General features: G+C 36.5%; 2 protein-coding genes across 6 annotated transcripts; both read right to left on the reverse strand.

The window, feature by feature from the left end:
• On the reverse strand, positions 2,435-9,113 carry LOC109717431 (polynucleotide 3'-phosphatase ZDP). 4 transcript variants are annotated; one of them, XM_020243216.1, is made up of 12 exons: positions 8,649-9,113; positions 8,416-8,569; positions 7,810-7,872; positions 7,658-7,720; positions 6,616-6,687; positions 6,040-6,096; positions 5,722-5,798; positions 4,983-5,064; positions 4,685-4,801; positions 3,948-4,080; positions 3,249-3,318; positions 2,435-2,789 (listed from the first exon to the last, which is right to left on the reverse strand). In XM_020243216.1, exons 1-11 carry the CDS (start codon positions 8,891-8,893, stop codon positions 3,260-3,262), a joined length of 1,122 nt encoding a protein of 373 aa, XP_020098805.1. In that variant the 5' UTR covers positions 8,894-9,113; the 3' UTR covers positions 2,435-2,789; positions 3,249-3,259. The 4 variants fall into 4 exon arrangements, with proteins under 4 accessions (XP_020098805.1, XP_020098803.1, XP_020098806.1 ...); XM_020243214.1 differs by having other exon boundaries at positions 3,953-4,080; positions 8,649-9,095; XM_020243217.1 differs by having other exon boundaries at positions 3,953-4,080; positions 8,416-8,485; positions 8,649-9,088.
• On the reverse strand, positions 9,446-13,311 carry LOC109717432 (probable protein ABIL1). Of its 2 annotated transcripts, none has more exons than XM_020243219.1 (9): positions 13,065-13,311; positions 12,378-12,460; positions 11,766-11,916; positions 11,593-11,692; positions 11,439-11,513; positions 11,265-11,352; positions 10,764-10,816; positions 10,338-10,438; positions 9,446-9,998 (listed from the first exon to the last, which is right to left on the reverse strand). In XM_020243219.1, exons 1-9 carry the CDS (start codon positions 13,149-13,151, stop codon positions 9,843-9,845), a joined length of 894 nt encoding a protein of 297 aa, XP_020098808.1. In that variant the 5' UTR covers positions 13,152-13,311; the 3' UTR covers positions 9,446-9,842. The 2 variants fall into 2 exon arrangements, with proteins under 2 accessions (XP_020098808.1, XP_020098809.1); XM_020243220.1 differs by having other exon boundaries at positions 11,265-11,349; positions 13,065-13,310.

Here is a 14,006-nt window from a genome sequence, read left to right on the forward strand (position 1 = left end):
TACTTATCCACATCACTCTCAAATTTTGGACTCATGTGCATTGTTGCACATTGAATACAAGGTTTGAGAAACCATTAACTTAAGCTGGAATTTTTAAAGATCCTCTTCATTAATTATACCACCTGAAAGAAAAGGGGGCGGGGTGGAAGGGTTTGATCCGAATCCAATCCAAATTCGACCCAAAGTTTAAGGTTAGAAATCGATAATCCTCATGTTTATTGTGTTCTAAAAAAGTATATAAGTGCCCAAATAATAATAATTACAAATCGTCGCTTGACTTTAAGTCTTTAAATTCACATGCTAGAGACTTTTTTTCTCCAAAAGATTTATTACTTTGAAAACTTCAAACTAGTTATTCTTAAAAATTGAAAAAAAAAAATATTTGAAAAATCAGAACGCGCGAGCCCATTTAGGCACTGATATATTTTATATGATAATAATTACTTGGTACGATTAAGAGCCAATGTAGTTCGAGAGTGGAATGAAACATCACTAATAGCCTTATAATTAAACACCTAAGTATTTCGTTTAAGTTTTAATCCCTCACAAACCAAAAAGAAACAAAAAAAAAAAAAAAAGAAAAGAAAAAGGGAAACAGGTAGAGCAGGTAGAGGAAAAATAAATGCTTTCATTTTCTCTAGCATATCAATGCATGGTTGGCACAGTGGGGTAGGATCTATTCTATTATTTAGACTTATGGGGCTCTATAAATAATGCAGTGTGTTATTAAAAGAAAAAAANACAAAAAAAAAAAAAAAAGAAAAGAAAAAGGGAAACAGGTAGAGCAGGTAGAGGAAAAATAAATGCTTTCATTTTCTCTAGCATATCAATGCATGATTGGCACAGTGGGATAGGATCTATTATATTATTTAGACTAATGGGGCTCTATAACCTAAATAGTGTGTTATTAAAAGAAAAAAAAAAAAAAAAAAAACCTCTATAATTAATTACGAATCATAACTGCTAAGATCTCAGATTCATTTTGTAAAGTTACACAAACTCCTCTTCGCATGTCTCGGACTGTTTCTGAGTGATTTTGACATGTGGGTTGTGGTATCTGCATGCTATTTAAACCACAACATGTAATTGATACACTATATAACATGTTAACGTAGATGGGACAACTAAATATAGCAAATTTTTTTTTTTTCTAAGTTGGGAAGTACACGAGGAGCATTTGAAGCTCAAAATGGTGACAATTAATTCATTTATTTCACGTAACAATTAAAATAGGCATAACAGTTCATTCAGTATTGAGAGGGTGTAGGAAGCTTTGCGTTTGGTGCCCATCAAGTGTCTCCATCATGCAATGCAGTGTTATGCTCCTAAATCAGATGTAATCAAGACCGTATATTGATTCATCCTCGGTCAAGTAATTAATAATGCTGAATGTATTAGCAGGCAAGGTAAGTTGATAGAGATGTCAATGTGGTTTCACTTCACTTCGATAAGTTGCATTTGAGAACCGCCGATGATGGGTCGGCACATTAATGATTTAACTTTTTCAGATTTTGATATAATATAACTGTTGTAAGAGAATTGACGACTTATCAATAATATTTGGAGTATCTTCTAAAGTGCCCCAACATTATTCTTTAAATAATTTAGAACTATTGTATGAGTTCAGTGGTGAATTCTCAAGCTCAATGCCCGAAAACTTTGAAAAAATCTTCAAAGTAAAATACCAAAATTCCTCAGTACTGTGCTTCTTCTAATCACAGAACAAGAAAAATGAGCTAATTTTCTCTTTTTGTCTCTTTTGACACATCCCGTAATCAAAACCCAGATACCCAATGTTTTGGCGTAACCTAGACTTGAACATGGGGGCCTTTGATTAAATAAGCTAGTACTCAAACAAATTGCACATAAAAAGATTAATATAATATATATTTGATATAAGGTATGTTTTCGTTCAAAGTGGTCTCATAATTTGTGTTTTCCTAAAAATTGTTGTTTTTGACGGGAATCCAAACATGTTAGCCAATCAATCATTCCCACATATGGAGCGGCATAACTTGCGCTTTTATAGATAGTTTATTATAAGTGGAAATGGGATGTGTACTGCCAAAGTCTCTTAAGAAAGATTTTTTTTTTTTTTAACAAAAAAAGAAGTGTTTGTTTCGCACGAAATCTCTTGTTATTCGTGTGCAGCTGTGCAGAACGATGTGAGTTCGCATACACAAGCTGAGAAAATTGTTGGCACAATTCACTGTACAGTGTAATTCGAGTTTTAACATTAATTCAGAGAATGCACCTTGTGTGGCTACAAACACTTTTGAACAGTTTTGTATAATTCAATGTGATCTAACATAGGTTTTGTTAAAAAAGCAGCGTAGAGTTACGGACTAATTGCCTATCCAATTTGGGCATGTGCTTTTTACCTTTGCATCCAATTTCAGTGTTACAAACAATTTTTCCAAGAACCATCAAGCTGTAAATACTCTAAAAAGGTAGAACTGATAATAACCATCTTTGTAATTCTTTTCAATCTCATCATGCTTACTGCATGGTCATGAAGTTTGCTGAACCTGAAGGATGGATTTAAGAAAACAGCATTTCTAAGCATATACACAAGGCTACTTCCTCGCGAACATCTAAATGGAGAAACACGGTAACTACAGTTATATCCTAGGATTGAAAATCGAGGAACTGTTCATAAATCCATCTTCCAAAAACTTATCGCTGGCATTAGCTTGAAAGGAACACGAACGAAGTTTAAGGATGACGACGGACGAAAAAAGCTAGGCGCTGAAAAAATCTTCTGGAACATGGAACTTCAAGCCAATCACCTACGGTTGAGGAGATCATTAACCAAGTATATATATTAGCAACTAAAATGAAGCAATAATAACTAGTAAAATAAAATACGAAATGTATAGGAAATTAAACACTGAGATGTCCCTTTGACAATTGCTGCGAAAGAAGAATTGCACACTTGCAGTGAAAAGGCTTTCTTTCATGTAAAAAGGCATTTAAGCTAATCTTAAATAAAAATTCCAAATTGAAGCAAGTGGAATCAGATTAGCTAAAACTTGAACATACTAATAATGACTCGGAAAATTTCTTTTAAGGCATTAATAAAATAACAGTCCCAGTTGTACTTAGTTCAAAACAGAGCTAGGAAAGGATGACTTGTCAAGTTGAATGTTGGGCTAAGAATAAAGAGTCAATCAGGCTAGAAGAAATAACTCGGAGAATTTTCAAGATGAAATTGTTATGGTTAATGAAAGATAAGTAACTCCTTGTACCTCAGCAAATTTTATATCTGCATCACTATGGTCATTGGCTCTCCCAGCAGCATCACCAACATAAAAAGATCTGCAAAATGTAATATAAAGTGCAGAGAAGTGGAATGGTTTAGATCAATAAAGGCGACCAGAAAATCAAAGCTATTTCCCAGAGATACCCAATCCACCTTAGATTTGGAGTCTATTATCGTCAAATGATTCCATATACATGTATTTACGATATAGGATACCTGACTGAACTTCTTTTTCTCCTTTCTTGTCCATTGTTTAAAGCCATATGAAATTATCTAACAGCGATAATCCACTGAATCCAAGAACATCCTAAACTTGAACATGTCCTAGTGGCTCATTTTAGGTTATGCAAGAGGAATGCAGCATACTTGGGACCACAATCTAAATAAATTCTAATTCTCAAGAGATTTCAAAAGACATGCATACAAGTATTTAAGCAACAAAAATCCAGTGATCAAATGTTCTAATTGGCTCATAAAGGTCTAAATTAGACAGGAGAAAAAAAAAATTATGGTGCAGTAAACTAAATGCATCTTTCAAGCCGGGCAAATGTCTTCTAAATTAACACATCACATTATAACACAATCCTATATGAATTCCAACATGCATTTCCTTGATTGAAATAAGCATTGGATACATATTTTCAGATCATGACGTTACAATAGAGTAAGATAACAAGGAAGAGACCTAACTGTTCCAAGTCAATTCCAATCCCCGAATTGAAATGTTCTTCCATCAGTCTCCACATTCCAGGTTTGGGTTTCCGGAATGGATCACAAGCTTGATATTTGCTTTCACCCAAACCACAAGCTATAAATACCTGTAACCACATGTAACCAGAATCAGCCAGCTAACTAAGCCAGTATGCACTCGCTATGTCCTAATAAAACTTGAAAATATGAAAGAGTTATCTTTTGAAATGAGATGTCACCATGTTACCCAATTCAAAAAATAAAATATAAAAACTCGGTTGGCACCACTACATGGAAAGTCAAAAGTGCAAAAAGTAGAAGGATGATTTATTAAAAAACTGTTGCATTTGTTTTACCATTTAACTGTTTGATTTCGATGATAATTCAGAATTAGTGAAGATAAGTCCATATTCCTTGACTTTGCACAAAAACAGCAACCATTGTAGTTCCAACTAACGCTTTTTTAATTCAATGTTCAGATTGTTATTTGTAGTTAAAACTTACTGTTGTTCTGATTGGTTTTCCTTAATATATGCGCTACATACAAGGCACGCATGGCATACAAGACATACATTAAAAAGACAAGAGTGTCACATAGCAGGAGAAAATGAGAGAGAGCTAGATATCCTGCAAAAGCCACAAGTAAGCAACATAATATTGCAAATATAGAACAGCCAATCAAAAAGTCAAGGACAGCAAAGGAATAATAAAGACAAAAGGTTCCCGGACTACCTGCATTGGGACATTAACACACTTTATAAAACTGTCAAGCCGCCCTATTTTGGAATCAACAGCTTGCTGTCGCTTATTCTTCCAGCGCTCAATGTTTGATTCATTGGTAAAGATAACCTAACGACAAATATGACAAATTAATGCCTAATTCATGATTTATTCATAAGAGGAATTAATAGATTACACCGAAGGCAATCAGTTCCACAACAGAATGGCTCTTTGAGCAATGACAACTCAAAATGAAACGCTACCAAAAAATTGATATAAGGAACAACATAAAGGAAAACAACATACGAACCAGCTTGAAGCCACTTTCATATAGTCCTTGCAGCTTCTCTGGAATCGATGGATACAGAAGCGACCAGGCATCTGCACCATGTCTGCAGTACAAGAGTTATGTTGATATTCTCTCTTTTGGTAATAATATAGTCAGAACAAGGTAGCTGAGAGCAATGATTACATAACTATAACATTTGTGAAAAGTCACTCAAAACATAAGAAGAAGTATCATAATCAAAGTTAGTGCTCTATTTTTATACTATAATCTGAAGAAATTAGAATGCCCGACGGTTGCTTTCCTGGCAAAATCTTATAAAGGTTATGAAGTTAAAAGACCTGGTCATTTTTCTCTGTGCTGTTCATCATAGTTTGAGCAATTCTCTAAACAACAGAATAGAGCCACCTTTGAAACTTCCACACACAGCTAAATAGAAGCATCATCTGACTATATCGAATGATGGCTAAAATCCAGTTCTTCTCAGTACATGATAGAAGCTTCACATTTTGGTACATACTTGTTTACTTGAGAAATGCACCAAACGAACAACCTTCCTTAAATAGAAATTTAACCATGCAACAACCATATCACCAGTCTTTGTTGGATCTTTTTTGTGGGATTCGCTCTTGGTTGAATTTGTATTTTTTACTTCCATAAAAAGGTCAACTATCATGCATTAAGACAAAACTTTTCTTACTTAATACATGTAATAATGGGTTGTATCCAGATATTTATAAAGCATAGCATAATACCATAATACCTTTTCACAGAGGTATTTGCAAGACACCCATCAAAATCAAATGCTGCAATTTTGGCTGAATCAAGAAGACCCTCTTCCTATTAAGTAAAAGGAACATAGTCAAAACAAATAAAGAACAAAAATAACAATTCCAATTAAAAAGATAGTTTATTCTATTAAATGAATACTCATTACTGGGCGTAATAATAAGAAGGTTAAACAAGAAAACAATAATATCCTAGCACATTAACTACACAATATGAAAAATAAAGGAGCCTTCTGCTTTGGCAGATGGCTACACATCAACAGCTATACTCCTAAGATTTTTAATGATCTTACCCGCTCGCGGAAAATCACCGTCTTGAAAGCCTTCCAATTTGGTGAAAGGATAGCTTCCTGCATTAAAGTACAGCAAAGAAATGAAAGGAAGTAATGCATTCCATGGGAAATAGTAAAGAGCAAGGTTTTAAGTGCCCGTTGGCACGGGTCATATCCACCGTGCCGTACTGTGCCAACAAGATAGCGGCACGATACAGACCCCATACCGATGACACAGCTCAAAACCCTCTATTCTTTAAATTAGTAAGTAATTTCCTCAATAAAGTTCAAAAGATGTGATAAAAAGACATAATAAATAGTTAGAATATTTTGTTGCTAAAGAAAATAAATATTTCATGGTATTATGTGTCGGCACACAAGAATTTTTTTGACTGGCACATATCGGCACGGCTCGACATACACCGTGCCGGCAAGTTTCCGATACGACCCCATGCCACGGCACTTGAATCCTTGAGTAAGAGGACTTACCAAACTATCTCCACACAAACAACACCATTAACATAAAGTGATAATGTTTAATTTCTACAGCAATGTTCTTAGGTGGGGAGGTGATGGATTTTGAAAAGAAAAGACTACCTTGTACTTATCTTTTATTTCGGAGGCAGAAAACACCAGCCCCAAGCCATTTCTTTTGGGATCTCCAGAAATCTGGGTACAAGTTAAAAATTAATGGTTACAAACCAACCAAAGGGTAACACAAGAACTATGTGACAAATAAAAGCTAGAGGAATGATGTTTCCTGAAAACATAATGATGGCAGTGATCAAAGTGATCAAAATCCTACTGAAAGGTGAAACAGAAAACAAATTCCCAGGAAAACACGGTATTTATCATTCTAGAAGCCCTTTATAGCAAGAAATTATGCTCCGAGTCACAATGTTATATACTAGTGCTAGTTAGAAGTCCATCTAAATGGATTTAAGAAGCATCAAATTTGTAATTTCACCACTGTTTTCATTATGGTTTTATGGAACCTTTAAAGGTCGAAGTGTTGAACAGAAGGTAACCTTCATACTTTACTGGTCTCTTTCCTTACTATTGGCTGTATTTACAGGCATATGCACAAATCCATCTTTGTGTGTGTGTGTGTGTGTGTGTGTGTGTGTGTGTGTGTGTGTGCAATTCTTGCCTTCCTCCTGTAGATTTCTTTTTTTTTCACTTGCATGCACAACTTGGTAAAATCAACGCAACAATCACTATCCAGTGATTTAAAATAGATAAAGTAAGCTTTCTCAGCTATGACTACTGGTTAAAGAGAAATATATAAGGACAAACTAGTAACTTCGTAATGCATAATACTTGCTAATTTCGTTCTTAAGGGGTAAAATAGGGTGAAAATAGGGAGAAGGAGGTGGCCCCCAAACTACAGTATGATATCAAATGAGAGTTACAGTATGAATCAGCAGAAAAATAAACATGTGAAATAATAAACATGTGACAGAAATTCAATGATAGAAAATTGTCAGTAAGTTAGCAGAATACAAAAGGTCAGCTGTAACTTGGGCAACAACTAGCAAATAATGATACCAGCCACTTCCAAACAGCAAGGTAATAGAAGAAACAGTGGTTCTACACATGAAATATCAAATTGACTTCTCAAATAAGCTTGGAAGGATACCTTTGCTTCCTCTGTGCCTTTTCCTTTAAGATCCTTACTCTCAGCTCTATCCACTCTATGGACCTAAACGTATCAAAATGGTCACCAAAATAATAATTACAAAACAGACAAGAGTCTAATAGCCATTATGATGCAAAGAGAAAATGGTTAACCTTTCCTTTACTTGGACTCAATTCCTCAGATTCATCAGCAACAATGCTATCTCGCTTACGAACCTAAAAACAATAGAGAAAAACACTGAACATTTTACATAAAACAGCACATAATTTTGACTGTAGTAACTTGAAAGTTGAAACTTTCTTCTCGCACTTGTTAGTTTTACTCTCCTTAGTTCCATTTCCTCATAACATGCTCAAAGAAGCAACTGAGAGATAACCAATGTCAATATTGAGAAGTAACATTCACACGCATATCTATTATCTGAACTAAGACTGGGTACAGTATGGAACTCTATCATCACTATATTTCTGTTACCACATAAATAATATCCCTGGCTGTGTTCCACTTCACAAGCTCAGAATGTGATTGAGCACCTCATTCTTGTACAAATGACACTAAGGAATGTGGAAGGTGGATCCATGATCACGTTCAAAATAGTCAACAATAAAGTAACCCTTCCCTTACAAGTACAAATTCTTGTGTGGTATAAAAGCTAACAAATGTGGGAAATTTCTCTTAAAACCTCATTATCCGATAACCCAGGCAAAGGGATTTAACAACACTATCGAAGAGAACAAAAAGGAAATAAAAAGTCAAACCTTGCTAGTCTCGTCTGCTATCGCACCAGCTTCTAGCTTCCTTAGCGCTTCCTGATCAGATTTCTGAATCCTCCAATACAAATCAATAACCTTAGAACTTAAAAAAGCAGTGAAGATCGTGCATTTACCAAGAGAGATCAATCGATCACCCAACCTTCAAGGATGAGAACCCCGTTATCGCCTCCACAGTCGCAAAGGCATGAGATTTAGTAGGAAAGCAATCGAGGTGATACCATTTGAGCGCATCGATCCATCGGGGGTCAGGGGAGCCGAGCCTCACGGCGCCCGCGGCAATGGCCTTGCCGCAGCTCTTGCACGACGATCGCCCCGATTTCGCGTACTCCACGGAGAATTTGGGCGGCGCCATTGGAGGGCGCGGGGAGAGCGGAGCGAGGCGAGCGGAGGCCGAGAGGAAGAAGAGATTGGGGAAACTAGGGTTTCGGGAGATGAGGGAGAGGTAGGGGGAGAGAATGGGCATGGACGGGGACGCGGCGAGCGCTAGGGTTTAATTGTACTGGAACGAGTGCGCGCCATTGCATGAGCACGTAGGGGGCGGGAAGTAGTCGCCGCTACCATAAGATTCGTGTTGGGGAAGGAACGCAGGGGATATGCGGCATGTCGGTGACGAATTAGCGTTCATTGCCGTGTTTAATATAAGTTAGGCCTAATCTAAAATTGCACTGGTTAAAAGAATTTGCTCAGTCCCCAAAAATTTTACAAGAACCTTTATAGTTTTTCCTTTTATGACAAATGTGTTTTTAAAAATGCAATTCCAAACCAAGTCTAGGCCAGAATAAAAACTGGATTCGGGGTTGAAACATTTGGATTAGGGCAATTTCAGGGGGTGAAACAGTTGAAAGCGCAGAGTTTACACTGAAGTCGGAGATTAGAGAGATAAACACGCCGGATTCAGCATAGGAAGCTCTTCTAGCTGATCTACTGTTCTCGATTGCTTTACACAGCTTTCACCTGCTGGTTTTTTCCCTCCAAAGTTTTGACATTTTGGCGCTGTAATGGAACACGCACGGTCTCAGAAAAAGAGTATCTGAATATTCTGAACATAAGATCCGTTTTGAAAAACAAAATTCTGCTACATGGAAACCAGAGTTTCGGCACAAGATGCTTATATTACAGAGAACCAAAACACTCCCTTACAATCAGGGCATGACTAGTGGATTTATACTATTATCAGAGCTCTAGAGCAGGACCTGCATGAAGCTGATTTTGACAGAAGTGCTTTTTCCGGTAGATCAATAAGACTCTTCTCATCGGGTAATGCTTCAACGGTTCACATAGAAGGTGACAAATAATCATAACAACTTAGAATTTGTACCAGCTAGGAGGTGATATACACAATCAGTAGAAGATGGAATACATATAAGCATGAGGTTGCGAGAATATTATGCCGCAAACGAGGAATTCTCTGATCATAAGACGGAGATCTTTTTCAGCTTTGAGGATTTGTGCTTCACAAAGAAAGCAGCCAACATGCTCTTACTGCGTGCAGGAGCCTGTTGAATTTGACGTCCTGTATTCTCAAAGGATCTGTAAGCTGATAATTGCTTCCCGGCCTCCAAATTTTCCTAGCATGATACAAGTCGAGCACTTATTATGAGATTATTAACTTGTAATCTCTGAAGAACAACAAGAAATCTAGAGGAAGTTTGAAACAAAAGCAATCATATTAATGGAAAAAGTGAGGACAAAAGAATGTCATCACAAATATGCCATACAGGCAACAGGGAAAAACTAAAGCACGGTTAGATACTAGGAGAAAGTTCCCTTGAGGTACAATAATAGGCCGTAGCGGCAATAGAGGAGAAAAGGACGAAGAAATGACTAAATGATAAGATCTCATGCAGGAAGGACAAAGCATGCATGCAGTGGCCATGAAACAGAAACATCAAATAATGGTTATTTACCCTCAGAACAAGCCTTTGCCCGGTCAAAACAGAAGCAAGATTCCCATTAGTAGACTGAAGGTGCCTTGGCAAGGGCGATCGTGCGCCAGCCTCTTCCTTACCTGAAATTTACATGACTTCAGGTGAAACTGAAAAACAACCCTATGCTCAACAACGTCAGGATAATAAACACAATATGGAATTCACTATTCTACAACAGATTGAGCCTTCAGTCATTTTGAGTTGTACATAATTGAGATTGCAATATATTTTCTTTTGTTAGTGGACTTCAAATGCTCCCACCAGATTGAATTTAGTAATGCATTGAGACGAACAAGTTTTAGAACACACGTGGGAAGCGTTTGGACAAAATAATGCATTGTAATCCAGCAGATTAACAAATAAAAGGACGCTAAGAATAACAAATAATAGACATGACAAACCTACCCAGAAGATGAAAGGCTTCAGAAGTGATTTTAGGTTTTCTGTTCTCTCCTCCACTGCATGAAAGTAAACATGTAAGGTTTTTTTTTCTTTTCTAAGGAAAATAAATATACAAGTTATTAACTAATGGATAAGACAATGACAAATATTTATATTATGTCCTCCAGAATCAATATTAATGTATGGCTGTACTATCATGATCTTGCAGCTTCCGGACCTCTGATTTAAAAACTTCACTTTCTAACTATCTCATATAACAAATCCATCCCTGATCATGGGGAAAAAAAAAATGAAAACACGTAATCATTTTCTATAAAAGACTTTTTCATCCGGCTTCAAATACTGAAATAAGGATTCCATTCAGCAGGAGAAAGTTCAAAGACTACAGTCTTTGAGGAAAAAGTCCAACCACTGAATCGCTAAACAGGGTAGTGCAGGGACTATCCATATATTTTATACCTATAACTGCAAGGAAAAGAAGAAAATAGAACAACAGAAGTTTACTTTGGTGCTGCCTGCGATGCTCCATTTGATGCAGAGTGATTTTCTGAGGCTAGATGCCAAGAAAGAGTTTTTGATGCAGGGGAACCTACTAAGTCAGTTGCCAAAGGATTCTGATGAGAATAGGAACAAATAAAACCAACAGAGAAAGCGGATATACACAAATAACTTCTCCACCTGGGTATGGCTGAGGTGTTGCTTGAGCATTTGTTTGGCCGTATTGAATGTTCTGCATCCTTCTATTAGCGGAATCTAGTTTGGCAATTAACTTTAAAAAGTTAAAACCAGTATCCCATAATCTCAAAAAACAATGGCTCAGCTTTAGTCTTACTTGGTAGGATATAGTGCTTGTGATGTCTTGGTGCTGTTACCAGCATCAGCTGCTGCCTTAAACCTTCCTTATCGGTGTAACTTTGGCAAGTGAGGATTCTCTATCAGTCAGAGGGATGTCAGTTTCTAAATAAAGCTTGGAAAAGAAGCTTTGCGCCATTAGATATTACTTACCTGATTCAGACACGTCACATTGAGCTCCAAAGTCGAGATCTCAGAGGCCTGCTGTTCAAACAGGTCTGTCAGTTTGTAAGCGACAGTGCCAAGGTGATCAACAGCATTGACAAGGGCTCGGACAGCATAATCTTTAAGATTGTCCAACACCCTGGGAATAAAATTATCAGATCAATTTACTGGTATAGTGGTATGTTTAAAAAATAAAACAGCCACAAATCTCAACGTCCCATAACAAGGAACAGTTTGGTTGGAAAAAAAGAATGGAAGCACAAATCTCAATGTCCCATTACAAGGAACAATGTGGTTGGAAAAAAAGAACGGAAGCTCCATTTTTCGGCAAGATGATATAAACCTTTTCAGATAATTCATACAAGTCTAACATGGACAGACTACCAGCCATTTCGGTATGAACATTGTGAAAATGATGATTTTTGCCCTCGAATCACTGAAAGTAGCTATTTATATAGTTCTTACACAATGATTTCTTTAAAAGCATTCCATTTAATACCTATAGAAAGTCAAAACTAATTAGCGCACAGATGAATGAACAGTTTAAAAGAAATGGAAAGAGAACATCACAAGAGGAACCAACCAAAGAAGAACTCTTACATCTGCTTCTGTTCGGTGTGAAGGTAAGACTTTTCACAGTATTCTGCAGCAGAGTAAAGCTGAGGCCGCAGGTTCTTTAGTTCCTGCAAAAAGCAATTATTTTTTGTTAAGCACATATAGATCTGCATCAACATTTTCCAACACTAATTCAAAAACACTGAGGGTTTCACTGAAGCAGATACCACAAAATTCGCCCCCCAAAAAGGAGAAATTTCCAAATTTCAGTCACAAAATCCAAATTTTAGCTCAACAAATCTCTGCAACAGCAATTTTTCAATTTAGAGCAAAACTCACTCCCGCGCACTGCTTACTACATGAAAATCCGGGTTTAGCCTCTTTTCTTCTTATAAAGTCAACCCAATTTCAACTACTACGAGAATTGCTGAAAGGGAGCCCACTAAGTCGAAGATCACAAGAATTTATATAAACATCATCATATTCACAAAAAAAAAAAAAAATAGTAGACAAGTTAAATTTCTCAATGTGATCAATCATCGGTCAACAAAAGAAACCCTAACATCAGATCTAACAGGACAAAATAGAGCCGAAGATAAAAAAGAAAAAGAGGAAGGCAATAAGAAGAGATCTAACACAGACACTACGCTAAAACAGGCCAGATCCGGAGACATTTTCTGTAGCGTAGAAGATTTAGGGCATGGAGAGGGCGAGAGAGAGGGGGAGGCGCACCTGTAGAGCTTTGACGAAGCTCTTGCTCCGCTCCATGGAGACCTCGTCGAAGGTCATGGCGGAGCTCTCCGGCCGCCATTGCTGCATCCTTTCTCTTCTCCAAGCTTCGGCTTCGAGATCGGAGACGACGAGGGAGGAGATTTTCTCTTTTAGTTTTTGCGTTTTTTTTAAAATTTTTTTGGTTTTATTTTATTTTTGGAAAAATGGGGGGCAAGAGAGGTTTTAAGAAGGAAGAGAAAAAGAGGGAGTGAAATCGAAGCAATGCCGGGAAGCGTGTTTTGGATCGGTACCCCGAAGGGGGAAAGGCCGTGGAGAGTGAACCCGGCGTAACACGTCATCCATGAACCGGACCAGAGAAACATTAACATGAGATCATCGATTGAACACAAAGCATAGTTTAAATAATAATAATAATAAATAATCAATCGATCGTTAAGTGGCAAAAAATTTGATCTTTAGCATTTGAAATTCATAATTACTTTACATTGTGATAAAAAAAAACTTTCACTTAATTTCTAAGATAATACAAACTATATAATTTTACTAATAGTAAATAATTTTTTAATAGACACAAATTAGGGAATAAAATATTACATCTTCGTAAAATTTGACAAGCCAGCTTTAAAATTATTAATCTATTATTTTTTGTATAGTTATTCTAAATTTATGCGATATTTATCGGCTTTTATAGTATGATTAATGACTTTTATTAGTATTTTAGTCTATCTATTAATATACGATAAATATAGATCAATCATGCATAAGCAAGTGAGCTGTTTATTTCTTAGTCACTCACTAACAAAATATAACTATATATAGAGAGAGAGAGAGAAAAAGGGTCCGGCTGAGGTACTATCGATAGCACCAAATATTTGGTGCTGTCGAGTTTTCCACCATTATATTTAATATTTTGATTATTTTCATCCGTTAGATTATAATATT

The sequence above is a fragment of the Ananas comosus genome, linkage group 11 (genome assembly GCF_001540865.1).
Source record: "Ananas comosus cultivar F153 linkage group 11, ASM154086v1, whole genome shotgun sequence".
Lineage (NCBI taxonomy): Eukaryota > Viridiplantae > Streptophyta > Magnoliopsida > Poales > Bromeliaceae > Ananas > Ananas comosus.